The 26,522-nt window shown below is 37.9% G+C and overlaps 1 protein-coding gene across 8 annotated transcripts in view; it reads left to right on the plus strand.

Annotated features, from left to right (window-relative positions):
* The window catches only part of LOC105835394 (vesicular glutamate transporter 2), a 200,757-nt gene that overhangs the window by 168,609 nt on the left and 5,626 nt on the right, over nt 1–26,522 (plus strand). For 3 of the 8 annotated variants that reach the window (XM_036284567.1, XM_036284492.1, XM_036284477.1), the window contains one exon: nt 4,301–4,490. The exons of 2 other annotated variants lie outside the window; for them this stretch is intronic. In XM_036284567.1, the coding sequence (XP_036140460.1) occupies nt 4,301–4,490 (190 nt within the window). Of the gene's footprint in view, nt 1–4,300; nt 4,491–22,637; nt 22,828–25,448; nt 25,585–25,656; nt 26,007–26,522 lie in introns of those variants that run through there. 3 more of the 8 variants (XR_004962680.1, XR_004962679.1, XR_004962684.1) reach the window with 3 other exon arrangements.

Raw genomic sequence — 26,522 nt, forward strand, 5'->3', positions numbered from 1 at the left:
TTACCATACCAAATGGTTAATTGTTATGCCAATAGTTTATTAATACGATGATCTGAGAAAAGGGAGATACAACAAAAATAACAGAAAGAACTTTTGAATAATAAGTTATAGAAAAGTTAAACTGTGGAACACTTTATGGTTTTGCGTATCATCCAATGTATTAGACAGCTGATTTACGTGATTCCGCTAACGAAACATATCTGTTCGAGCTTTACTTGTTTTCTCGATGGCGAGGTTTTCATCCACCGGCGGATGAGCTCCTTCATCTGCCCGAAGGCGAATCACTTCGTATTGTTCAGAAATGCGGCCAACATCTTCTGCTGAAGGCAATGAACACAGTGGTCAGTTCGGACAAATAAAGGGGGGAGAAGGTAAACATCTTCGGAACGATCACGCGTGTATCTCCTTATGAGTTAACCGCACGCACGGAATCAGTTTTCCGCAACGAAAGCTCGTGAAAAGAGATTTTTCCCACGATAATGTCTTTCTATATTTCGAGAGGTGTAACCGCTAATTATAGTTCGATTAAAAAGAAAGACAGTCGATGACACGTGCACGAAAAAAACAAGCAATTTCAAGCAACATCAAAAAGAGAACCCCTAACAACAAAAAAATAATATCAGTTACCACGTCGTCTCATTAACTGCTCGCGTCTTATTACAAAGCTTGACTATGTTTGCCGCACTGACGCCGCTCTATCTGTCTATGCAACGAAATATTAATTAATTCGATAATTTCACAATTTTTTATTTTTCGTTAATTTATAACAAAGTAAATGAGTGTCTGAAGCTAGCGTTTGGAATTTTTAATATAGGCATGAAGGACTATCTTTATTATATAACAAACCGCACATTCTAAAAGCACATTTCCACTTCTAGTCAATTCTTTATTATTCAAAATTACAAAACTTTATTATTCAGAATTACAAAACTAATAATCATAAAAAACTTATATAACAATTCATCAATATTAAGTTGTATTATTTAAATTAAAAAATAATTTAATCTTGCAATGTACTCAGTATGCATTCATATACTAACAAGGGAAGCTCGCAAACCCGAAAATTCTGATTTTAATGAAACTTGACATAAATGTAGAGAGGGTAAATACATGAATTTAGAAATTTTTTGTTTGGGCTTATAAACGATTTAAAGAATTGAAACCACCCTTTAAAGGTAAAGATATTTTTGTTTTTTCTCGATATATCCCGTAAATCAAACGAAATATCAAAAAATATTTTATACAAAAGTTTTACAGTATAAATAACTCTATTTAACTATGCTATTTATAAAAAAAAATGTTTTCAAAAAAACAATTTTTTTTTAAAAATGAATAGCATAGTTAAATAGAGGTATTGATGCTGTAAAACTTTTGTATAAAACATCTTTTGATATTTTGTTTAGTTTACGAGAAAAGGCAAAAATCCTTAACTTTTGAAAGGTAGTTTCAACCCTTTAAACCGTTTATAAGACCAAACAAAAAATTTCTAAATTCATGTTGTAACGAGTTGTTCCTCCGCTGCCAGAATGACAGCAAACAGGGCCGTTAACCCCTACCTCGTACAGTCCCCTCCGCTCGTCTCTGCTCCCCTCACCACCGAGTGGAGGGTATATAAGCTCTCCACTTATAAGATATCAGAGTTTCCCCGGCTTGTGTACTGAGCAGACCGTACCTCCTGGTGTACTGAGCCAGGCTTCCTAGAGCGTATATTGAGCGCCCTAACCTCGAACACGATCCTTTTCGGCACGCAGTGAGTGCCTTCTTGACCGCGTATCGAGCGGCAACTCACCGACACGATCCGTACTCAAGCTCTCGGCCGCGCACTGAGCGATCGCACGCGCCGTCTCACTTGGGTGCCCCGCACTGAGGGGAAACCGACACCGCGATCCGTCACCCACGCGGAGTGATTAAACGATAGCATCGATCGTATCAGCTGATGCGCCAAACAGCTGATACTGGGTACAGTGCCGCCAACCGCACCGCTGCGTCGCCGGCCAGGCTGGCCACCGCATGTCACAGCGCCGCTAGCATCAGGCCTTAAGGCCACAGCGTATCACCGCGCCACAACAGCCGGTTACAGTACCGTGCCTGCCGCCAATCTCCGTGCCGACCGACTGGCACACGCGCCGCCACAGCCAGTCAGGGCACCGCACCGACACCGATCACACGCAAGCGCATGCCGCCGCGCTTCGTCGCCAGCACGTAGCACAAGAATACCTTGCATGGCGAGATTATATACTGTACATATGAAGACTAGAACCAGGAGACCGATCTCTGTGGTTTTGAGGCGAAAATCTGTTAGAAATGTAATACCAAATGGTGGCACTGACGATGCTGATACACCGGGATACACCGGAATATATTCCAACTCTGGCTCTGACATCATGTTTGACAGCTGATAGGTAATGCTCGATACGTGTGTCGGGTTTTTAACCTGTTCTCTCGCTGATTTATCGCGATTCTCTGCATCTTCTGGGGCAATTTTGCCTATTCGTGCGTCTCTTTGCGCGCTTCACTTCTACCGGAAGCTTTTTTGAGAAAAGCCTTTCTCGTATAAGCGTGTGGGACATAAATGTGGATACTTCGAACCTCTCATCCGCCATTGTGCCGGTGGAGGAACACGGGCCATCCCCGCCCTCACCGCCTTCGCCACCGTACGAGGACATTTCTGAGGACATAAAAAATTTCTTTTACCCGGGAAAATGGCTCAAAATACTATAATCGAAGTAGACAACGCTGAGCAATCAAACAAGAGACCACTCTCGTCTACCGAGGGAGACTCAAAGGGCAAGCAGCCCCCCCAAAAGTCTACAAAAAAGGAACCTCGTGCCAAAAAACCATCAAGTTCCTCCTCTGGCATAATCACCGAGTCTAATCAAGCCACACTGACCTCAGACTCGGACAACTCGGCTGCCGAACCGCCAGCTAATTATGCTGTTTTTACAAGGGCCCCCTTTATTGTCCATTTTAGACTACCTTCGGCAACTAAAGAAAAAAGAGGTCATCTCTCCTAAAAGTATCAAAGGTACTGACTAACGCAAATGTAAAGTTTACTAACCTAAAACAGTATTCCTTTGACACGTGGGTCGCTATCTTCCTCACTAAGTCAGCAGCCAACTTGGCTCTTACTAATAAATATGTTAAAGATGCCGGCTTTGCAGCTTTCGTCCCGGCTTATAAATTATTCCGCCGGTATGTTATCAAAAACATTCCGTTGGGTTTCCCACTAGAGGAAATCAAGCACGCCATTGAGGAGGAAAACTCGACTATCTTGATCAAGAAGATATTTAAGTTAAAAAGAAAGGACCGAGCCACTAACACCTGGGTAGAAGCTGAGTCCATATGTATTTAAAAATATGGTGAAGATCTACTGGACAACCTTCTAATCATGAAAACTATCAACCCGATCACGCCATTCCTTTCTTCCCAGAATTCTTCGTCAGAATGTGCTACAAATGCGGTTTCTTCGGTCACCTTAGCAAGTTTTGCGAGAGAGATGCTAAATGCCTGCAATGTGGCGATACAAATCATCAAAGTTCCAAGGAACAACCCTGCCAAAAGAAAGACAAGCTGAGCATCAACTGCAAGGGCCCTCACGTCACCACGGACCGCGACTGCCCGATATCAGAAATGCGGAAATAGCCAAGATAATGGCATACGACAATCTCCCTTTTTTTATGCTAAGGCCCTTGTTATAAAACAAGAAAAAAGATCTTCAAGCACTCCTCCTACAGTCAAGATTGTGAACAATTTCCCGCCGCTTCCTCAAAAGATAGGAGTTTCTTTAGTGGACAACCCCGCTGCCTTTCAATCATCAGTCAAAAGCAAAAAATTATGGACAAAACCCTTCACACAATGCGGTCCGGAAATCATGGCTTGTTCATTCAAACTCCTGAATAACCTGCTGTCATCTGAAGACATCGAGGACGCCTTTAATAGAATGGAAAGGATCCTTCAATTAAAATCCGTTGTAGCTGAACACGAAAGACCAAAAGCTAAGAGCAATATTTAATTTACAGTGATCTGTTTTTTTCACAGTATTAAAAATCATTAAAAAAAAATCAGTTCACACAAACTTACTTTACTTAACGCTTTACAATATTTCGATTGTTCTAGGAATCAACTGTACGCTCTCCTTTTTTGTTTAAACCAAAAATGCTTTCCAACGATTTTAATAATTGCTCTAATCATACTCAGCCCAATAACCTCTCTTTCTTTCAATGAAATGCTAAAGCGCTACTAAGTAAATTTTACGACTTAGAAAAACTCAGTTCTATCTATAAGATTTTCGTCATTTCAGAAACTTGGTTTAACCAGTCAGAATGTTTTTATGCTTCGGAAATTTGACACCATAAGAAGGGACAGACAGAATAGACCGGGAAGAGGGGTCGCAATTCTGATCTCTCACGATATTAAATACCATAAAATTCAGGTACATTTCAATTGTAATAACAAGATCGAGACTTGCGCGGTAGAACTTCTGCTGTCAGGTGAGTCAATAATTTTATTATCTTGTTACCGTCCTCCCAACTCAGACTTGATATCCGATACTGAATGGCTTAAATTTCTCGATCAATTTGGCAATCACCCATCCGTTATAATTGCTGGAGACTTGAATTCCCACAATAAAATGTGGGGATCATCCTTTTCTTGTCCTAACGGTAGGAATCTATGGTTGGCACTGTCGGACTCTGAATTCTCGTTAGTGGGCGATGGCACGTCCACTTTTTGCGGCGATGCCATAAGAAGGCCCTCCACTATTGATTTAACTATTTGTCATAGCTTTCTTCTTCCAAGGTTGCACCGATCGGTCCTCTCAGATAATTGGGGTAGTGACCACTTCCCCATCTGCCTTATCTACCACTTCAGAGTTCAACGGAATGACTCCTCTTAAGAACCCTCCGCTTTATAATAAAACTACGGACTGAAATTTATCTCAGAAATTAATAGAGGATGACATCAAATCATTATTTACAGAACAAGAAGATCCCGGAATTCTCTACTCTACATTCGTGTCAATAATTGAAAAAGCAATATCTTCGTCAATTACCTATGGCAGTCGCAAGAGAACCTGGCATCCTCCTCTATCCCCGTGGTGGACGAAGGAATGCGATAACCATCTTAAGGAAAGAAGGCTAGCATGGACTAAATTTAAAATTACTAGGAGTCAAGCGGATTTCGAACTGTTCAAACAACAATGCTTGCTAACTAAAAAGGGACTACGCTCAATCAAATCCGAGAGCTTCAAAAAATTTTCGGAATTCATTAACAAGCACACAAGTCCTACTTTCATTTGGAACACGGTCAAACGTTTCGATTCCAGATGGAATCGAACGGAATCTGGCCACTCGGTTTTGGAAGAAAAAGTACAAGCCATATCAAATCAAATTAAAGAACTCTTCCCTCCATGGGCTCTCTCACCTCCGCCTGACCTGGAATCTCCTGGATCGGACACTTTCCTGGATTTGCCCTTTTCACCGGAGGAACTTGACTGGGCACTCGACTCAGTCAATCTTAAATCATCCTCAGGCCTTGATCGTATCGATTATAGAATTATTAAGAAACTCTCTCCCTTGGGTAAATCGGCTCTCTTAAGGATTTATCTATTCTTGTGATAATCTATTCTTGTCACAGGGTTATTTTCCTGAGGAATGGAGGAATTACCTCGTTATGTTCATCCCTAAAACAACAAAAAACAAGTTCCGACCTATATCCCTTTCATCATGTCTGTGCAAAACCATGGAGAAACTCGTCACCAACCGGCTCCATTGGTGACTGGAATATAACGGTCTTTTTCCAACCACACAATTTGGCTTTAGGAAACAGAAGTCATGTATTGACAATTTAACAATCTTGTATACCGAGGTTCTACTGGCGTATGAGAAAAGAAGAGACGTTCCTGCCATCTTCTTGGATATCAAGGCGGCGTACGACAACGTAATCCCCGATATCTTGATCGACACCTTTTACGAGGTAGGAATTCCTCCCTTATGTCGCAAGTTTATTTTTAATCTCACTTCTTTTAGACGCATTACGTGTAGATATCATCACCTTGACATAAAGAAAAATGCACATAAGGGTCTCCCTCAAGGAAGCGTATTAAGCCCAATTTTATATACCTTATACGTACGACACTCAGACCAATACTGTCAAGAAGACATCAACGTCTTACAATACGCTGATGACGTATATCTTTACTCATCAAATCCCTCCGACCAGGGTGCAATCAAGGCCCTTGAAATCTCGATCAAGAGAATAAAAAATTTTTTAGACCATCGGGGCCTCTCTCTTTCGCCCGCTAAAACGCAATTTTGCATCTTCAAAAGATCTCGCAACTACAAAAATATAAGCATTAATGTAATGAATATTCAAATACAACCATCAAATACAATTAAGTTCCTCAGTCTCACCTTTCAGTTCAACCTCAAGTGGAATGTCCATATCAATAGCATTGAAGGTAGATGTGCCAACTCCTTAAGAACCCTCAAATGTTTGGGCAGCAAAAAGAAATGGGGCTCTGATCCCAGCATACTCCTGAGACGTATCACGCCTTTATTAGATCCCGTTTGGAATACGGTGGACCTTTAATGCAAAACATCTCGCAAGATTTATCTGCTAAATTAGACAAATTACAAATGAGAGTCCTCAGAATTGTAATGGGGTACAGGAGCTCTAACCCCCTTAACGTGATCCTCACAGAAGCTAGGGAATTATCCCTCTTCTATAGAATTAAATACCTCCGTCTAAATCTCCTCACAAGTATGCACTCGACGTTAGATCACAAACTTAAGCAAACCATTACCAAACTTAACAACATCAGCAATCAACAATCGTCTTCCCCAGCTCGCATACCTCTGATCTTAGCTTATAAAGAATTTCTCAAGTATGCAGAATGGTTCTCCATCAAGAAGATCCCTACTTGTTATCCACGCAATTATGAAGCCTTAATTTCCCATCCACAGGTGGATGTTACCAGCGGCCTGAACATTACTAATTCCAATGATTACCTTGCAAATTTTAATGAGACATTTGAATCTGAATTGAAATTTTCACATTGTGTTTATACAGATGGCTCGGTGACTCAACAACTTCCATCCTCAGGATACTCAGTGATTTCCGCTTCTGGGGAAATCTTGGGCTCGTTTAAGTCAGCAAGCTTCATATCACCCTTTTGTGCGGAGGCGCTGGCCATACTTGAATCCCTGAAAATCATCAAGGAAAATAATTGGAAACCAGCCACAATATTCACGAATTCCCGTCCTTGCTTCGTAGCCATTCAATCGGAATTTAGATCGAGATACAGCTTACACATTATCCTGGACATCAAGGAACAACTGTTTATCTTGTCTAAACAAGGATTCAGCATCAAATTAGTGTGGATCCCACAAAGGGATGTCGGGTAATGGGAAAGCGGACAGGGTCGCCAAGCAAGCTTGCCACCAAGGCAGAATCTCTGACATGGATAGTCCTATTAGAGAGATAAAGGCTTTGTGGAAACAAACTATTCTCCATGATTCTCTTCGTCGGTGCCAAAACGAATCACAATTTCGAGGCTCGTATTATTTCTCTCACTTTGACTACTCCTCAAAAAAACCCTAGTTTGACTCATTCATTATTAGCAGAAGAGTAGTCTCCTCAATCAATAGATTCGGGTGCGGGCATACCTCCCTGCATGCTAGCCTGTTTAGATTCTTGATCGTGGATCAGCCTGATTGTTTTTACTGTGGAGAGGAGGAAACTCCGAAGCATGTCTTTTGGTCTTGTTATAAATACTCGGATCAACGCTCAGTTCTACTCAAGGACCTGTTTTTATCAATTGGCATGGGTCTCACTTGTTTAAATATCTGATTTCTGTCCCTTCGTCAGACATTCTATTTGCAGTGGAGAAATTTATTTGTTCTATCTCTACGTTTATTTAAATGTTCTTTCTACTTCTGACTGATTAACCAAGATTTCGGTAATTTTTAGGTCTTACATTCTAAATATTCTTTCGTAAGCATATACTTTGTAATTTTAATTTTATCTAATATTTACTTCTAGGATCTATTTAACAACGAAAACTCCTCCCTTTTCTGTATTTAGGCTTAGCTTAGCTTACAGTGGTAAAAACTTTAAGTTTAATTTTAATCCTATCTCATTACCTATTCACTATATCTTATTCATACCCTAGGCTACCATATGTGTATTTAGTGCAGTATTCATATTTCCCTCCGTTGGGACACCCAGGAACGCACGCGTGCTTCACAAAGATGGCTGTAACTAAGTTTAATCTAACCCTCCCCAATTTGCTCCGTCCTATTTTAGCACGCGCTACTATTGTCTCGCGTGTAGGTCTACTACTCGTTAACTTAAAGGCGTAATCTCTATGTATTTCCGACTGTACATGTAAGCTATATAAGCTAGTTCCCAAAGGCTGTATCACTATACTTTATAATAAAAAAAAAATATTCCAACTCTAGATACAATCGTCTAGTCTATGTTTATCGTAGTCAGCCGTGCTAGTGGTGCTAGGCTGTACGCAGTTGTTGTATTAGTATAAGAAAACTGAGATAAGTACTCTAAATGTAAAATTGTTAAGATTTTTATTATAAATTTGCATTTATTATCATATGCTTGTCGTTAAACTCCATATTATTTCCGGTAAATCATTGTCGCCAGCGCCACCATTTGGTACTACATTTTTAACAGATTTTCGCCTCACTTTTGGAGGCGAAATCAGGCTTAGTTCGGTCTCCTGGTTCTAGTCTTCATAACTGTACATATTAGCATAGGGTCTTGTATATATTAGCATAGGAGTTATCGTTCTACAATAAACTACACTTATACCGAATACTACCGTCTTCTCACTTATTCGAGCCCGCCGCCCGGACTCTGAATCCCGCGGCTATCCGTAGCCAATAAGGACACAGGATTCACGGTTACAATGTATTTACCCCCTCTATATTTATGCCAAGTTTCATTAAAATTAGAATTTTCGGGTTCGCGAGGTTCTCTTGTAAAATATTATCTTAAAGATGTGTCCGAATATGTTGCTCAGAACGTGTGCATAATGTCAAAACAATATCTCATGTGACATCACTATAATGGCGAAACATACACTATCCATTTGTTCGCATATTTATATTATTTGTGTACATCTTAAGCTCATATTATTTTTATCAGGTAATAATCTTTAAAAATAATAATCTATTACGTTTGAAATTCACACATTTCTGTTTAGCATAGTATAACACAATAGTACATTATGTAACAGAAGTATAAAGTCGATCTTTTGTGTATGAGTGCGGAGAATGGACGCATGAGCTGTAAACAAGTGCATTCACCCACACAAGTGCACAAAAAGTCGTTACGCCTGTGTTACCGTATTTTTTGTTACCCGTATGTCGATGTATGATCCCTTGAGTGTTTTGGATCTTTACAAATTGACAAGTTAGCCGAGATTAAATTCGCGAAACCGACGAAGCATCGGTCAATTTTGCAGAAGTTACCATGCGTATCGTGAGATGATGCGCATGCTGAAAAAGTTGTGCTAAAATGTTTTACAATTCACGCCATTTATTAGTTAAAAGAAAAGAACTGTACAATAACGTTAAAGTGCTAATGTTTGAGCGTTTGGATGATGCTGGTTTTCACTTAGAAAATGATTAGTTCACAAGAGCACGTTTTACTACGACTTCTTTATTCTGCCATCTTGAACAAAAGCGGGAGCGTTCTAGATGCGCACAGTAATAAACGGACACACTAGGCTGAGTGAAACGGACACAGTGCGAAACGGACACAGACCAAATGCGCACAGACCAAACGGACAAAATAATAAACGGACACAATAACAAACGGACACAGTAATAAACGGACACAGTAACAAACAGACACAGTAACAAACTAGTCCAGGCAACAGAGATATAAAAATGGCTTTATCTTGAAAAAGGTCAAGGAAACTTTATACTTGCATAATTCTTAGGTTTAGCATACTGATTAATATTCTGAGTTTTTGACCTTGAAACGTTGCCGCTCACGCCGCCATATTAAAAAAATGGACAACAAATCACTTTTTCACGAATATCTCATCTCCGTGTGAGATACGTGAAAAATAGTTATCATAAAAAATGTAAAGTATAAAATTCTCTACATTTTATGTTCTAACATATTTTTTCTCAGATCAATAGTTTCCGAGATATAATGCAATAAAGTGGATTATTTTTTCCAATTTGTCAGAATATTTCATTTTCTCTGAAAATTTAAGTTAGTTATTAAATATTTTTTATTTTTTACTCTTTTCCGCACCACCGTGGAGGTAAAGTAAAAGGCACGTCTTTTTTTATGTGGTTTCCCCAATAGGCCTAATCCACAATGCATTTTTTATGACTCAAAAATATAGGTCAACGTGCCGATAGGCCCGCTATAACCTGTTTCAAGTCGTACGTCCGTCGGTCCAAGTTTCGAGTCAACGAATTGAATCGCTTTAACTCAGGATCGGACCAGATGCAGTCTTTGTTCGAGATAAGGAAAGGCCGTTATTGATCAAAATAAATGATGAAATTTATGTAACAAAAAAAAAACAAAGTATTTATTCTAAATTTTCCAAAATGTCATAAGAATATAAATAGGCGCTGAAGTCGATTTAACATAATTTGTTGGCTATGAATTTATAAAGATTAAATTACAAGAATGGTTTTAAATAAATTTTGCAAAAGTTTACATAGTTTAAAAATACGCAAAAGGTTATAAAAATAGATTTTCGGTCGAGTTTACAAAAGTTTTAAAGTTCAACAGAAAGATATTAATAAAAATTAAAAAGAAAATACACAAAGGTTATTAATATAAATTTCGGAAGTGTAAAAGTAATGGGCAGCTTTTTGCTTGTGAGTGACATTATATTTTAAGTAATTCGGGGAGGGAAGGTCGAGGAACACTAAGTTCTTCAAAGGGGGTCGGAGGAGAGCAAGGTCGAGGAACACTAAGTTCTTCGAAGGTGGTAGTTGGAGAGGAGGGTCAAGGAACACTAAGTGGGAAATTATTTATAAAATAATAGGAACATGTCTTAAAAAATTAAAACGGAAGGGAGTAGATGAGTAACGTAAAAACAAAGAAAGAAATTGTGATTGTAAGACTTACTCATTACTGGTTCTCAAATAAATCCGTTGGAATCGAAGAGATTTCTTGACCGGATGGAACGGCACTAAAGTTTACTTGCGCAATGATTCTACATGATTACTAACTAACTAACTAACTCTCTTATTAACTGAACTGACTAAAAACTCTAAACAAACTCTAAACGTAACAGAACTCACAACTAACTACTCTCTTCAAGATTTAGTATTATATATACAGAGTCTTACAGGGGGAGGATCCAGATGTAGGTGGTTCAAATATTCTAATTGGTAGGACTCTTTTTCAGGCTTGTGTGGTGGGTGAACTCTACGTTTTCTTATTGGAAAAATAGTTTTTCCTTTTTGACCAATCATACATTGAGTCGAAAGTTTCTCTGTTTCTTCCCACATTCCTTTAATTTTAGCGAAGAGATGCGACCTATCGCGTAGGTTATCTTCCCTTTGGGTTTAAAACATAAATTCTTTATTGTGTTAGACATGCTACGGTAAGATTTGCAGATGGAGGAAACGGTTATTTATTTTGCTAATGTTTGGATTCTTTATTGCTCATTTTTTATGAGGAAACGTGAAACCTTTTTGTATTTTCACGTTCAGAATTTATTATTTGTTGACTCGATATTCAAAAGGAGTCGAAATTATCAACTTGATCGTTTCGTCCATAAATGTTTGTCATCATGCAATAAAAAAAAATTATTGGAGACCATTGAAACAGAATTTCTTTTGTAAATTATTTGTTTCTCTGACGAAGGGAAATTGTAGAGTCTGCCGGACGTAACAATAACTATTTTTTACGTATCTCACACCGGAGAAGAGATATTCGTGAAAAAGTAATTTTTTGCTCCATTCTTTCAATATGGCGGCACGAGCGGCAACATTTCAAGGTCAAAAACTCAGAGTATTAATTAGCATGCTAAACTTAAGAACTATGCCAAGTATAAAATTTCCTTGACTTTTGCAAGATAAAACTATCTATTGCCTGGACTAAACGGACACAGACCAAATGTGCACAGACCAAATGCGCACGAATTTACCACATGGGTTGCGAGTTTTCAGGGCATCCCTACCGACGGGCAGGGTGCGGGAGAGGGGGCAAAGCTCCCTTTGCACACCCCCGCGCGCGCGCGTGTGTGTGTGTATGTGTGCAAAGCATTCTCTGCACCACATGGGTTTGCGACTGTATTCATTTCGCACTGTGCGCATTTGGTCTGTGTCCGTTTGTTACTGTGTCCGTTTGGTCTGTGCGCATTTGGTCTGTGTCCGTTTCGCACTGTGTCCGTTTGGTCTGTGTCCGTTTGTTACTGTGTCGGTTTCACTCAGCTTGATGTGTCCGTTTATTACTGTGCGCATCTGGGACTCACTCGTGTCCAACTGTACTGTGTTCAAGTGAGCCACTTCCAAAGGAATGATGAAGTCATTGGGATCAGTTGACATAGGAGTCAAAGCCTGCAAATTTAATATCGCTTCAATTTAGGTTAGTGGTGTGTACAATTTCTCAAAGGTTAGTGATGAATTACTTGCAACCTGTTTCAAATGAGATTTTGTCGATTTTATTTTTACCTCCCACAAACCTTCGAAATGAGGAGAGTAAGTTGGAATAAAATACCAATTAATGCCTACACTGTTAGCATATTCACTTAGATCCTTTTGTTCTTTTTTAAAAATTGCTAAGTTATTTAATTCTTTTTTGGCATCGATAAACGTGGTTCCGTTGTCTGAGTATATGTGAGCTGGTATGCTTCGTCTGGACACAAAATGTCTAAGTGCTGCGACGAAAGATTCTGTCGTCAGATCAGATACAATCTCTAAATGTATCGGCTTGGTGGTGAAGCAAATGAATAGGCAAATGTAACATTTGTTTATTTTACAGCCTCTGCCCTTTCTGTTTTTTATTAAAAAAGAACCACCATAATTAACCCCTGCAAAATGGAAGGGCGTAATTACAGATACGCGAAACCTTGGCAAATCGCTCGTTGATGTTTGGGTTTGTTGTGACTTATTTTTGAATCATTTTGTGCATTCATGAACGATCCTCTTTGCTAGATTTCTTCCATTAATTACCCAGAACCGCTCACGCACCGAGGCTAGAAGTGCCTGCGAAGTTGCGTGTAATAATCGCAGTCTTTTCTACAAATCAGTTTAGCGAAACAGTTTTGCTAACAGAATCATGGGATATTTTTTGTCATTAGAAAATTCGAATAGTTTTAACCTTCCTCCTACACGCCAAAGGCAGTCCTCATTAATAAATGAGGATTAAGAGAACTCAACCTTTCGAGGAAACCTTTGTTTATCAAACTCGTTTGAAAAGCACTCACGCTAATCTTACTAACATTTTGAAGGAATTTTCTATCTTCAATGCTGAAAGAGAATTTGTTTTGCACTCATTTTTATGTTTACAATTAAATATTGACGTGGCCAATCGGGACTGTGGCCAATATTGACGTGGGCAAACGGGACGCTCCCATTTTCTCACAGTTTATTTGCTCAACGTTCGTTTGGACACGAAAAGAAGCGCACCAATCATTTGCACACGGAAAGATGCGCATCGATTATTTGCACACGGAAAGATGCGCATCGCTCGTTTGCCCACCACATTGTATTGAAAATCTGCCAAAGACATATGTGAATTTTACTTTGTTTGCATTATTCACCAACATACCAAAAGAATTAGTGATAAACGTTATCGAGAAATGATGGGTTGAGATTTCGCGGTTCACTAAATTAGAATTACCGCAATTCTTACATGCCATGGACTCCCCGTTATCGCCAATCTTGGCGGATATCGTCATGGATAACTTCGAAATCAGCTTTTTAGAAGTTTAAATTTAACATTCCGTTTTTTTATGTTGATGATATCATCACTATTTTGCCTAGGAATGAAATTAATAATCTATGATCCACCTTTAATAGTTACGATCTGCGTATTAAGTTCACATACGAAACGGAGAAAAATGAACGTATTGCGTTCTTGGATACTTAGGTTATCAGGGAAAATAAATAACGAATTGGTATTGTAAATGTACGTTTTCTAGATGTTACGTAAATTTTCATTCGAGTCACTTGTTACATTATAAGACACCATAATAAACCTTATTGATAGAGCGGTCCTATTATCAGATAAACAATTCTACGATGTGAATTTATTGATTTATTTGATAAAGCGTATTCTATAAAACAATTGCTTCCCTGACGGATTAATTGATAAGTTTGTTAATAGATGTAAAAAAGAATTAATGAATTGTACTACTAGCGAGATGAATAATGTGAAGACTGAGGGTGAGAGTTTTGACATTAGAAAATGTACATCTTTACCATATATTAAAAACATTAGTGGTGGTATCAGTCATTATTTGAACAAATTTGATATCAATCCTTTGTTTAAAATTTAAAGTTTATTTAAAAAAATTAGATTGCATTATTTAAAAAGGCAAGGATAAAGCGGATTGTTTAAAGAGAACTGGTGTAGTTTATAGAATTAAATGCACAACTTGTAACGCAGTATGCGTGGGGCAAACGAAGCTTTATCTCGAGACGCGGATTAAGGAACACATGAAGGATATAAAGAAATATGAAAGTGGTCACTCAGTAGTCAGAAAACATCATTTAACAATGAACTACTAGTTCGATTGGCAATCCCCGTGCATTTTGCATTGTGAAAATAATAGAAGAAAAAGAGAGATTGCTGAAATGCTCTCTATAAAGAAGAATCCCAATACCATAAATTTAAAAAAAGATGAGAATTTAGACACTATCTATAACATGATAATAAAGGTCACGTAATGTTTACTTTTAGCATTCGGTAATGTATCTATGTACAGAAATATTCAGACGCTTTTTACTTTAGGCTTTCACGGCCATTGACGTTGCTTCCAATAAAAAGAGCTTCCGGATACATTCCGCGTTCTAGTACAGCGTTGCGCCGACGTTTCGCAAATTGATCAATTAAAAACCTTTCCGAACACCACATATTAATTGGCAAATAGTAAGCCAATATTGTATTAAGATTGGCCAACAGTTGACCAATAGTAGGCCAATAAACAGTGCTACTATTGGACGAACAACTCCGCCCGCTCCCTTCAACCTCATCCCTACCACCAGGACAAGGGTTATATAAGGATGGTTACAATCCAAGAAAGCTCAGTATCGGAGTTTCTAGCCCTGATGATGCAAACTGTAACGTTTTGCGAAACGTCGGCGAAACGTTGTACCAGGACGCGGCATGTATCTGGAAGCCCTTTCTATTCAGATGCTTGTTTGCACTCATACACGCTTGACGACAAGTATAATCTTCTTTTGACTTCTTGTTTGAAATGAATTTGACTTGTCTTTATTATATTTATCGTTCCACCATTGATTGATAATGAGACACGTAATCCTAACAAATTACTTTTTATGGCGTTCTTTTTATATATTTTATATTTGTGACCGTTGTAATTTTAGAATTGTTCATAAATTCGCCGCCACGGACTTTTTAACGATTGTAGTCTCGCAATTAATCAATTTGTAATCATTTGAGAAGGATCAAATCCTATGATCGAAACGTCGTAATCATTTAACTTAATAAATGAATTTAGCCAGTTCGATCGATTACATAGTTGTTTATCTTTGAATTTAATTACTGGCAACAATAAGCGATGGTTTGTTATTTTTAGTTCCATAAGTAAATTTCAATCTTGGATGATACTTATTGAAAGTGTCTAACTTATAATCTAATTGTTTTTGGAATTGTAGTGTTACATCCCTATAAACTCTTTCCCCATATTAGATATTTTCTATCCGTTTTGTAAAAGAGCTTATTCAATATATTTATCTTAATCGTTCCACTGTCACAGCCCAGGTAGCAAGCTCACGTCATTTTGACGTCCCAAAATGGTCATTTACTGACTATTCTTGACGTCACAAAATGACGCCCTTATGACGTTAAAATGACGGTCGAATGTCACAAATTCCTGACGTCATGAAATGTACCGTATTTTAAAAAAATTAAGCATAGTTAAATAGAAGTATTTATGCTGTAAAACTTTTGTATAAAACATTCTTTTATATTTTGTTTAGTTTACGAGATATATCGAGAAAAGGCAAAAACTCTCAATTTTTGAAGGGTGGTTTCAACCCTTTAAACCGTTTACAAGCACCAACTAAAAATTTCTAAATTCATGTATATACTCCTTCTATATTTATGCCAAGTTTTATTAAAATTAGAATTTTCGGGTTCGCGAGGTTCTCTTGTTAGTCATTTCGAGCATTCTTGAACAAAAAAAAAAAAAAAAAAAAAAAAAAAATTCTTTTAAAAAAAACCCCTTTACAGAATTAACTAACATTTATAACAATTAAACAATAAGACCGAAACCTTCTTAATTGCGAAGTAAATATTCTTTTAAATAAATTGAAGACAAACCTTATTAAATTTTTATGTATTTGTTTATATCTCGAGATCTAATTAAGATAAAACAATGATTCAAAAATACAACAAATTCGCCTCGCATAAGGATAAACATAGACTAACCAAATTAAGCAAATTTTTATTGCAAAATATATATTTAAGAACTTTGGAATTTTTACTGAGATTTCATACAAGATCCCAGACATAGAACTGGGAGTAGGGCTTACGCGGAGCCCTGCTGCCTACCTAGTCTGATATAAACAAATGGGAGTATTGGTCCTTCAAATTTTAAGAAACATTGGTTAATCCTGGAAGGACACTCTTCTACTTATTGTTAGTAGAAGAATATAAAAAGAGCTGCCAAAGTTAGCAGTAGATATAGTTCTAGTAATACTAATGGTCGGTCAGCAGCAATAATAGTAATAGCCTCAGTCACAATAGTAATCGAGTCAGTGCTTAGAGTACTCTAAGCACTGACTCGACTACTACTGTGACTGAGGCTATTACTATTATTGGTGATCGACCATTACTGAAATTATAATTATCTACTGCTGACTTTGGCAGCAATGATCATTCTCTAAATTCCAAGTTGAAGCGGTGTTTCTGTGAACGTGAGGACTATATTTCCACTTTCTTTTTTATAATTACCTTTTATTTGTATTTTTTCCCTTCTTTTTTATGGTTTGAAATATACGAAATATAAAAGAACTGCTCTAACTGAAATTTGGATCTCTTCTCTGCTATATATAACTTAACTTTGCACTATAACTTAACGGTTGTATCTGAAGACTTGCTCGATTGTCGCTGTCAATAGCGTGGCTCCCGTCTCGACAGTAATTCTTCGAAATACGTTTATAATTTTCTAATACCCACGAAAGGTGGACGACGTCAGCGAGAGAAGAAATTAAAGTTTCGAATTAAATTAGTTTACAAATTAAACCAAGATTCTTCCCTTTATTTCCAACAATTGACACGATTATTAAATTGCAACCAGTCAACCGTAACACCCTAACATACGTACATCATTAAGATAATAAAATACAATCCCACATTTCCCGATTACAAAACCATTCCCAAAGATGATCCGCGTAGATTCGCGTACAAAATTTGTCATCTCTTTGGCATCGGATTCCCAGTGACCTTTCCCGGTTACTATGCTATTTTTCCTTTCGTCAGCCCATCTTAAAATTTGCGCAACCAAGCCGTCTTTGTTCCCGGGTAAACCGTTTAAATACGTTGACCTAAAATAGAAGACATCCATAATCCAAGATGTAACAATAGCGAACATGTCATCCACATACCAATAATAAGTCTGCGGTTTCAAGTTTAACTTTTCGATGCAATGTATTTCCAAAATCGTCCATAACAATACCAGCTAAAATAGTGGAAAGGGGAGAACCCATTAACTGCCAAAGATCTGCTCATAAAATTTACCGTTAAATGAGAAACTGGTAGAACTCGAAATGGTGTCGATCGTATATATAAAAATATTTATACAAAATTTTTTTATTATTACTTTTTAATATTAAAATGTTATAATCAATAATACGGTTCTGTATACATATAAGTAATATACATTCCTGAAATGGTGTAACTTTAACTATAAGAATAAACGCTACAAAATGAGAGTGTTAAGTTTTTCTCTACAAAAATAATGATATGAAGAAAAATGCGCCAATCTATAAAAATAGATGTTTATTTTTTAATTGGCATTCATAGTTTGATTTTTCATTAATTTCCATATCAGACTAACTAGAGATTGATATTGGGACTAAATTGAAATGTAACCAATTAGGAACAAAACCAATGTTACGTCCAGCCTTAAGAAATTTAATCTGTTTCGGGTACGAAGGTAAGGCAAAGAAGAACGCAACAAACCTATAGAATTCCCGTAGGCACACAATAAAAGAGGGTAGGTGCCTTGGGTCGAACGCACTTTTTTACAACGCAGAATATGGGTCAGCGTGCCTTTTCAAGCCCGTTATAACCCTGTTTCTGTGTTATGCGCTCGTGGTCCAAGTTTTGAGTCAGTGAATTGAATCACTTTAACTCGGGATTGGACCTAGTGCAATCTTTGATTGGGAATTGGAGATCTGGGGCTGGTTTTTGAAATTAAATACTTAACAAAAAAAAATATTTAAAACTACATATAAAGAATTTATTTGACGTTTTAGTACATTCGAATTAGCGCTGAAGTCATGTTTTATAAAAATACTATTAATTCTGCCGGTATTATATTGGGTAGATTTGTATGGATACGATAATAATTTTAATGCTGATTGACATAATTATAAATAAGAAATTTAATATTAAATAATGAAAAAAGGTGACAGATTAATAATTTGAATGAATAGGGCAACATACATAATAATAATTGTGTATAAATCGGCTAAAATAATTCGAAAGATCGGCTAACATAATTAAAAATTAAATATATTAATAATAATTCAAAAGATCGGCTAACATAATTGAAAATTAAATATAATAGCAATAGTTCAAAAAATCGGCTAACATCTAATACGATTATCTTTTCTTTCCTAAATCGGGAGGAGATTTGTATGTCATTGTAATTCTTCTACTGTGGCGTATGAAGGGGGAAAGAAGTTATAAAAAAAATCGGCGGGGATAGCAACAGGATCGAAAAAGTAAGGTGTAAATACTAAAATAGGATCGTTAGGAGCGAGGGCGGGTAGTATGTCTAGAAGGACTTCCGGATCAATTGCTTCCGGATTGATTGTAAGGTCTCGAAAAAGGTGGAGAAAAGGATCTAATTTGAGAGGGAATTGCTCTAAAATTTCTAAAAAGAGGTTTGGGTGCCGTCGTAATAGTAATACCTGGGACGGGGAGGTAGGAGGGGGAATTTGGCTATAAACTCAAGGGATGGTGTGGGTGAGGGTGGCGGAGGAACCTCTTCTGGTTCGGGAGAACTGATAGGGGAATAGTGAGGTGAGGGAGGAGGAGGTGAAGAAAATTGCTTATTGCTATAATCCAAGACCGTGGCGAAATTATGAGTGTTGTGGGCGCTATTTTCGGATGTTTGGACGATGACCGCCTCTGAATCCGCGCACCGGAACTGTCGGTCGGACTCTCGAGCGACGGCCTCTGAATCCGCGCACCGGAACGCCCGGCCGAACTCTCGAGCAACAGGCTCTGAATCCGCGCACCGGAACGCTCGGTCGGACTCTCGAATGACCGTCTCTGAATCCGCGCACCGGATCAGCCGGTCGGACTCTCGAAGGGCCGGGTCGAAGTCTCCGTTTCCCGTCGAAGATGAACAGCCCTCTGAACGCGAAGTGAGGGTGGTAGGGTCCGGATAAGCGCGAGCCCGCCTGATCGCCCGTCTCCGTTTTCTTTTTAAGTTCGACCGATTGCGGTGGAAGAAACTATTGTCCACTACAATTTTAAGTTTGACTTTATATAACGAAAATCGGGGTCTGGTAAAAATTTATGTCTAGAGACTTACTACTTGTCGAAATGTTTCCTCTGGGGGAGCGTAATCCGAAATGCCGGTTTCTGGATACTCGGGCGGTTCTCGACCGGAACAAGTCAGTCCGTCAGGGCTCTAGGCTGGTGGAACTGGAGAGTAATAACCCACGGAAGTACACCAGTACACTCACTTCACTTGCGGTTTGTTTTTTATGTTTGACACTTCAATGTTTGTCCCGACTCGCACTAGAGCAATCGTGAAAAATCGTGAACTCACGGAATTTTTAGACTCGAACTCGGTCACGAATAAAAAGCAGAAAAAGCTGCTCGCGGTCTTTGGGATCACGATTTTATACTCAATTTTCCGAAGGGAAGGGTTGAGGTGTAGGCGGTGGCATTCTTGGATTGGTGGGCCCTTTCAAAACCATCAAAGTTGGAGCTTGTCCATTGGGAACTCGCGAAATTATTATTTTGTAGAGATGATCAGTTATTGGTCCATCTCTTCTCGTCTCCGCCCGATTTGGTTTTGGTGTTGAGTATAGGAGAGGGATGTTTATAATTTTCGCTCCTCTTATCTTTAGGTCACTCAAACAACAAGCAAGCAAGCAAAAAAAAAAGGGTCTTTATGTCTTCCTGTAGAATTTTAGTGAGAACATAATTTTATTGATTGAGCGCGGACAGCGTCTTTGCTGTGAATAATAAATTTTTATAGTTTCCGGAGGTTCCTTGTTTGAAGATTTTAATTTTTATTGGTTTTCAGTATTTCCCTTTTCCTTTGCTTAGCGTCGGGTACCGACCCGGGGCATTGTCAGAGTAACGTTCGGTAATAAAGTTATTATTTATTCTTTTTTTTTATTTTAGGCTCGACATTGCCCCAGACTTCCCGAAAGAATTAAATTATATCTAACGGTCGCTCTCAAAATAGTTTACAGATGGAGAAGTATCCATTTGTTTGATGACTATTTCCTTCAGTTTATGTATTTATTATTCCTCAAAAAATAAAATTTTAAATTGTCGCTATATCTCACGAACTTGTGCGTGACGATAGAGCGATGCTCTGCAAATATTTCTTGCTCTCGGCGACCGTTAGAATACGATTTCTCTTACTTAATTATTATCTTTACAAGGACAACGAGAAGAAAAATGTTAAGTCCACCGGACGTAACACCAATATTCTTTAACTTTGCTTTAAATGATAAAATTTTAATTTAATCTCAATCTCAAATCTGATATGGCTTTAAGATTGTCTTAAAGTTATCTTCAATTTTGTTTGGTATGAAGGTTATTTAAAGATAATTGAAGAAAATCTTAAATACAAGATTAAACTATAAATATTAGCCTTTCGTATTAAATTATTGGCTGCTGTACGCTTACAAAAAACAATTGTCAGGAAGCATATTGGCAAGAAATAAAGGAGATAATATTGAGCTGGCAAATAAGTTTTAATACCAATAAATTACAAATATTACAAATAAATATTTTAATACAAATAAATATTTTACTACAAAAACTTGGCGCTGCTAAACTAAATAATTTGCCAGCTCTTTCTTTTTCTCTTGCGTGTGCATGTGTGTGTGTGTGTGTGTGTGTGTGTGTGTGTGTTTTGTATATAACTTAGTTTATAAGAAAGCGATTCTTCGGTCCGTGCGCATTTGGTCTGTGTCCGTTTCGCACTGTGTCCGTTTGTTACTATGTCCATTTCGCACTGTGTCCGTTTGTTACTGTGTTCATTTCGCGCTATGTCCATTTGTTACGGTGTCCGTTTCGCACTGTGTCCGTTTGTTACTGTGCGCATCTGGGATTCACTTAATGGTTTTACTTTTTGTTAATTTTACAAGCGACCAACTCTCCTCGATATGAGATATAAGTTTCTCTACGCTTTCTTCAAGAATGTCGTGTAAATATCTTCTTATATATAGGGCTGCCTACTGCCGAGAAATAACGCGCAGAGGAAACCCCGGTTTATGAATCTTCGGCAATCCGTAACATCTTGGCAGATTATTGTTGGTGGAATTTAAAAACTTGTATGTGTACTCATCTATGACACCGTTTGTCTGCCAAGACTTGATTAAATTATTAGCTTTGGTAGTGAGATAGAAAAGTTAGAACGTTTAATAAAAAAGGGGAAAGATAAGATTAATGATGTCATATCGATCAAACTTATCTGCAAAATTAATTGTCACGATTGTTATTAGCATACGTAGGACAGAAAAAGCGACAATTAAAGATGAGAATTAAAGAACACTAATATAATATAAAAAGTTTGCGCACCACACTGTGGTCACCGAACATCGATTATCCATGCGTCATGAATTTTATTGGTCAAAACCTAATATCTTACATAGGGAAAAATAAAAATAAGAGATGGCAGAAATATTTTTTATCACAAAATCAAATAATAACATTAATTTACAAAAAAACCATACACAATCTTAACGTTCTGTACTACAGAATTATAAATATTGTTTAATTACTTCTGACTAGTTATATTTTAACTAATCTTATCCGATGTTATTAAACTTAACTTTTATATTTTCAACGATCTCCTCTTTTCACTGATTGCGGAGTGCGGGATTTGGTTAGGTGGTATGGATGTGAGCGAAGGTGAGTCTGCGAGCGGATGTGAGTCAGATAGCAAATAAGGTAGTACATAGTGAGTTCGAATAAGCATATAGTGATACAAAGGTAGAATAGGTAACAAGGAATACAAAAAATTGCAGGCAAGATAGGAGACGCAAGCTGAGAGTAGGAAAGTCGAGGTAAAGGGGAAGAGGTTAGGAGGTTAGGAGACAGCGCAAGAAATCATGCAGAGAGAAAACAAGGATAAAGTTTTAGAGGAAGTAAAGGATCGTTATAAAAAAGTCAGAGGAAACCAACAAAGGAAACTAGTAATGGATAGCGGGAAATAAGGTAAGAGAGTTAATTTTAGTGAACCGTGAACAAGTTGGATAAAAAAGGGAAAGCGTCCCAGATGCGCACAGTAATAAACGGACACAGCAGGTTGAGTGAAAGGGACACAGTAACAAACGGACACAGTGCGAAACGGATACAATAACAAACGGACACAGTGTGAAACAAACACAGTAACAAACGGATACAGTAACAAACGGACTTACCACATGGTTGCGACTTTTCAGGACACCTCTACCGGGTAGATACGGGAGGTGGGGGCAAAGCCCCCCTCTTGCGTGTATGTGTGTGTGTGTGTGTGTGTGCGTGCAAAGCATTCACTGCATCACATGGGTTTGCGACTTTCCGTGTGTGCATTTGGTCCGTGCGCATGTGCAGTGTGCGCATTTTGTCTGTGTCCGTTTCGCTCTGTGCGCATTTGGTCTGTGTCCGTTTCGCTCTGTGCGCATTTGCTCTGTGTCCGTTTGTTACTGTGTCCGTTTCGCTTCCTGTGTCCGTTTATTACTGTGCGCATCTGGGACTCACTCACTTGATCAAGACTCGTGTCAAGAGCAAGAAGAATTGGCAAAATCATTGGGAGTGACTCAACAAGCATTTCAAAACGCCTGAAAGTCATGGGAATGATTCAGAAGCAAGGAAATTGGGTGCCGTACGAGTGTGTGTGTTGAAGCCGAGAGATGTTGAACGGCATTTGTTTTCTTGTGAACAGCTGCTTGCAAGGCAAAGACGGAAGGGATTTTTGCATCGTATTGTGACTGTGGTTCATTACGATCAAAGAATGGGTTCATTACGATAACCTTAAACGCAGAAAATTATGAGGACATGCTTCCCGGCCATGCTTCGACGTCGACGGTTAAACCGAATATTCACGACTCCAAAGTCATGCTTTGTATTTGGTGGGATCAGCTCGGTGTAGTGTATTATGAGCTACTAAAACCGACTGAAACAATCACAGGCGATCGGCATCGAAAGCAATTGATGCGTTTGAGCCGAGCATTGGAAGACAAACGGCCGCAATACAACGATAGACACAATAAAGTAATTTTGTTGCATGATAATGCTTGGGGAGAGGTTCAGTGGCGCACAGTACAATTCGACACATTGCAATTGCCCACCGTGCTATTAGACACGAAACATTGCGCATCGTTCAATTGCGCACAGTTCGTTTGGACACAGTTTAATTGGACATCGTTCGATTGGACACCATTGCTTTTGGACAAAATGCATATTATTAACTTATTTAAATAAATAAACGTATTACATTGGACATGGTTCTTTTGCGCACAGTTCAATTGCTCACGGTTCAATTGCGCACAGTTCTTTCGCGCACCGTTCAATCGCACACGGTTTTTTCGCGCACCGTTCAATGGCGCACCATTCAATCGCGCACCGTTCAATCGCACACCGCTCAATCGCACACCGTTCAATCGCGCACAGTTAAATCAAGCGCATCTTGAATATTCATACATTATGATTGTTGATACATTTAGGGCCATCACAAAAAATGGCATAACCTGCATATGCATAGCATAAGAGCGCTAAGCCAATAAGCATCTTATGTAAATCAATATGGCGATCATATGCTGGGAGCTGATTGGTTCAACGGTCTTATGCTATGCTTGTGCAGCTCATGTCATTTTGTGTGTGATGGCCCTTAGGGCGGCCGCACAGACTTTTTGCATAACGCATAACGTATGTACATAAGCAAATTAATTGGTCCATAAGCAAAATGCATAAGAAATTCAACTCATCGAATTTCTTATGCATTTATGTTGGATTGCCCATGTACATTGCAAGTAAAGTAATGTCCACATAGGTTAACGACTTGGACGGGGGCCGAAGCCCCCCCTTGCCCCCCCCCCCGTGTGTGTGTGTGTGCGCGCGCGCACGCGCGCCAAGCATTCTCTGCACTATATGGGTTTGCGACTGTGTCCGTTTCGCACTGTGTCCGTTTGGTCTGCGCATTTGGTCTGTGTGTATTTGGGACTCACTCCAAAAAGATACTGACAGTATCAGTTTAAACCCTATTTACGACAGAATAATTAAAAAAGTGGTGTAACAGTCGAAACTTTCATATCTCTCGACTTATTTTCCACCGATGTCTTTGCTTGATTGTTGTTCTCTCCTCCGTGCTCAGTTCTAAATTTCACCGTTGTAGCGATAAGATATACATTCTCCTTCCTATGTATTTTTATATCGTATCTTTTTACATCATTTTTTTGACGTTTTTGTACGTAAGTTTGTTGCTAGTAATTATTCTTAAATCCAATTTTGTCAATTTTAATTTTACTTTATTGTTCGTCAAAGTATGTTTTATCTTTTCTTTTATTGTTTGTAAATTAGGGTTGAACTGTAACTGAACTGTATAACAAGCAATACGAAATAAGTGATTGATCCTACTTCTAATTATCACTTGATAAGGACCAAAAGGTGGTCGAAACGTTGTTTATCAGAACATTGAATAAAACTTTGCCAGTTGGTTGACCTTATAAGAGCTTATACTCTAAATAGAAATAATATTATTAAAAACCGTACTACGGAAATAACGAAAAAATTGTTTGATGTCCATGAAAATTTATTTTTTATTTGTGACGGTCGTACAATACGAGTTTTGTTTTTAGAAATTCGTTAAAAGGTAACGGATTACGGAACTCTCATTGTGCTCCCGATCAGCTTAATTGGATGATCTCGAACAACAACAGAAGAATCAGTCTTGATTTGTTACTAAAATTCGTGGGGCAAATAAATCTATTCACGGTATGTTGAAACGAAAGTATCGCCTTCTAATTCATAAAATTGATAACAAATTATTATACCTAAAGTTTTTAGGATTACGTCATTTCTAAATAATACTTTGGAAATACTTGAATTTGATGCAGAAACTTTAGCTGAAGTTGTGCAGAGGATGCATAATCAGATACATGTCAAAAATACTTTAACTATTGAAGCTGAAAAAAAAGGATGATTTCGACGAAAACTTTCTTTCAAAAATATTACATCCAGTGACTTGTTAGATTTTGCAGAAATGATAGAAAGAGATCTAAAATTTTTTTTCACTGGAAAAATACTAATTATCACAAGTTGTGTCGTATTTTACAGAAATGGTCGACGGAAAACTAAACACAGGATTTGTTAAAGATGAAAAAATGTAAATAAAATAAAAGTTTCGTCTCGACATATTCCTCACACAACATATAAGTATTTTATAAGGTACACACTAACAGTACTGAAATCTCGGGAGTGACACATTACGCAGTGAATACGCTAATGGTAGACAAACAATCGGCTGTTGTTCTCATATTGCGGAAATTATATATTATTTATCTCATATAAAGTATTTGGCAAAAGTTTTTAAATTAGCGGAAATACTGAACGACTTATTTAAGAAAAATAATTTTATTCCTATGATTGAGAGTAATAGTGACAATGATTGAAGAAATCCTTTTATTTGTTTTTGTTTAAAAAACTAATGCGACAATATAAAGACATGTGAGTGGTGAGAAAACTCACATTAAAAAACGAATTTAGCAAAATGACATGAGAGGCAAAGGAACTTGCATTAAAAAAAGTACACGGAGTAGGAGTTTAAAATCGTACTACAACCTCCATGTGGTAATACTCTCTCGAAGGGTACCATGTGGTAGCCTCTGGAAACTATATAAATGGAATATGTATAGACTAACTCCAGATATCTA

This window comes from Monomorium pharaonis, chromosome 1 (genome assembly GCF_013373865.1).
Source record: "Monomorium pharaonis isolate MP-MQ-018 chromosome 1, ASM1337386v2, whole genome shotgun sequence".
NCBI classification, from domain to species: Eukaryota; Metazoa; Arthropoda; class Insecta; order Hymenoptera; family Formicidae; genus Monomorium; species Monomorium pharaonis.